At 45.1% G+C, this 1248-nt stretch overlaps 1 protein-coding gene across 1 annotated transcript in view; it reads right to left on the bottom strand.

Moving 5' to 3' along the window:
• cntrob (centrobin, centrosomal BRCA2 interacting protein) overlaps positions 1-1248 on the bottom strand; it is a 26166-nt gene continuing 24918 nt past the window's right edge. The window contains exons 18-20 of the mRNA XM_052091397.1: positions 425-555; positions 237-309; positions 1-147 (exon numbers count right to left, since the gene is read on the bottom strand). Of these exons, the coding sequence (XP_051947357.1) occupies positions 70-147; positions 237-309; positions 425-555 (282 nt within the window). The 3' untranslated portion in view covers positions 1-69. The remainder of the gene's footprint in view (positions 148-236; positions 310-424; positions 556-1248) is intronic.

Below are 1248 nucleotides of genomic sequence, written 5' to 3'. Positions count from 1 at the left end.
GACATGCACAGATTTTATTTCAAATATCATAAAGCACGTGAATAAATGAGAAGATTAAAATCAGACAGTTCATCTCCAGACTCTCTGAGATGCTCCTCTGCGTCCTACAGATCTCCTGCTCGGGACCACACGAGGAGGAACATCACGCTGAGAGGAAACACAAAGAGACTCATTCTTAACCTGCAGTGAGATATCTCTGTGTTACTGTACGTGTACTGAAGCGTCGGTCACATCACCTCTCTCTTGTCATGCTCATCTGCTTTCTGCTGCAGCTGTGATCTCAGTGTGTGAACTCCACCTTCATCAGACCTGCACACACACACACACACACACACACACACACACACACACACACACACACACACACACGTGTTTTAAATCAATGTAATCCATTCAGTTTGTGCTGAGAGAGAGTGTGTGTCACCTGCTGAAGCTCTGCAGTATTTCCTGCAGTTGTTGTGACGTGTGTGTGTGCAGGAGGTCAGTCACATGTGGAGCCTGATGCTGCTCTCTGATTGGCTCCTCCAGTGGGTCACCAGGGGAACGCTCCAGTAGCTGACAGAGGAGACAGGAAGTACATGTGAGTGTGTGTATGTGTATTGTGTAGATATGGAGTGTGTGTGTGTGTGTGTGTGTGTTAGTCAGTGGATATTGAGTGTGTGTGTGTGTATTGTGTTAGTCAGTGGGTATGCAGTGTGTGTGTGTTTGTGTGTGTGTGTGTGTGTGTGTGTATGTGTGTGTGTGTGTGTGTGTTAGTCAGTAGATATGGAGTGTGTGTGTTAGTCAGTGGATATGCAGTGTTTGTGTGTGTGTGTGTGTGTGTGTGTATGTGTGTGTGTGTGTTAGTCAGTAGATATGGAGTGTGTGTGTTAGTCAGTGGATATGCAGTGTGTGTGTTTGTGTGTGTTAGTCAATGGATATGCAGTGTGTGTGTTTGTGTGTGTGTTAGTCAGTGGATATGCAGTGTGTGTGTTTGTGTGTGTGTTAGTCAATGGATATGCAGTGTGTGTGTTTGTGTGTGTGTGTGTGTGTGTTAGTCAGTGGATATGCAGTGTGTGTGTTTGTGTGTGTGTGTGTGTTAGTCAATGGATATGCAGTGTGTGTGTTTGTGTGTGTGTTAGTCAATGGATATGCAGTGTGTGTGTTTGTGTTAGTCAATGGATATGCAGTGTGTGTGTTTGTGTGTGTGTTAGTCAGTGGATATGCAGTGTGTGTGTGTGTGTTTGTGTGTGTGTGTGTTAGTCAATG

The sequence above is a fragment of the Xyrauchen texanus genome, chromosome 25 (assembly GCF_025860055.1).
Source record: "Xyrauchen texanus isolate HMW12.3.18 chromosome 25, RBS_HiC_50CHRs, whole genome shotgun sequence".
Classification (NCBI taxonomy): Eukaryota; Metazoa; Chordata; class Actinopteri; order Cypriniformes; family Catostomidae; genus Xyrauchen; species Xyrauchen texanus.
The sequence above is the reverse complement of the archived record's forward strand: the minus strand, read 5'-3'. Positions and strand labels throughout refer to the sequence as shown.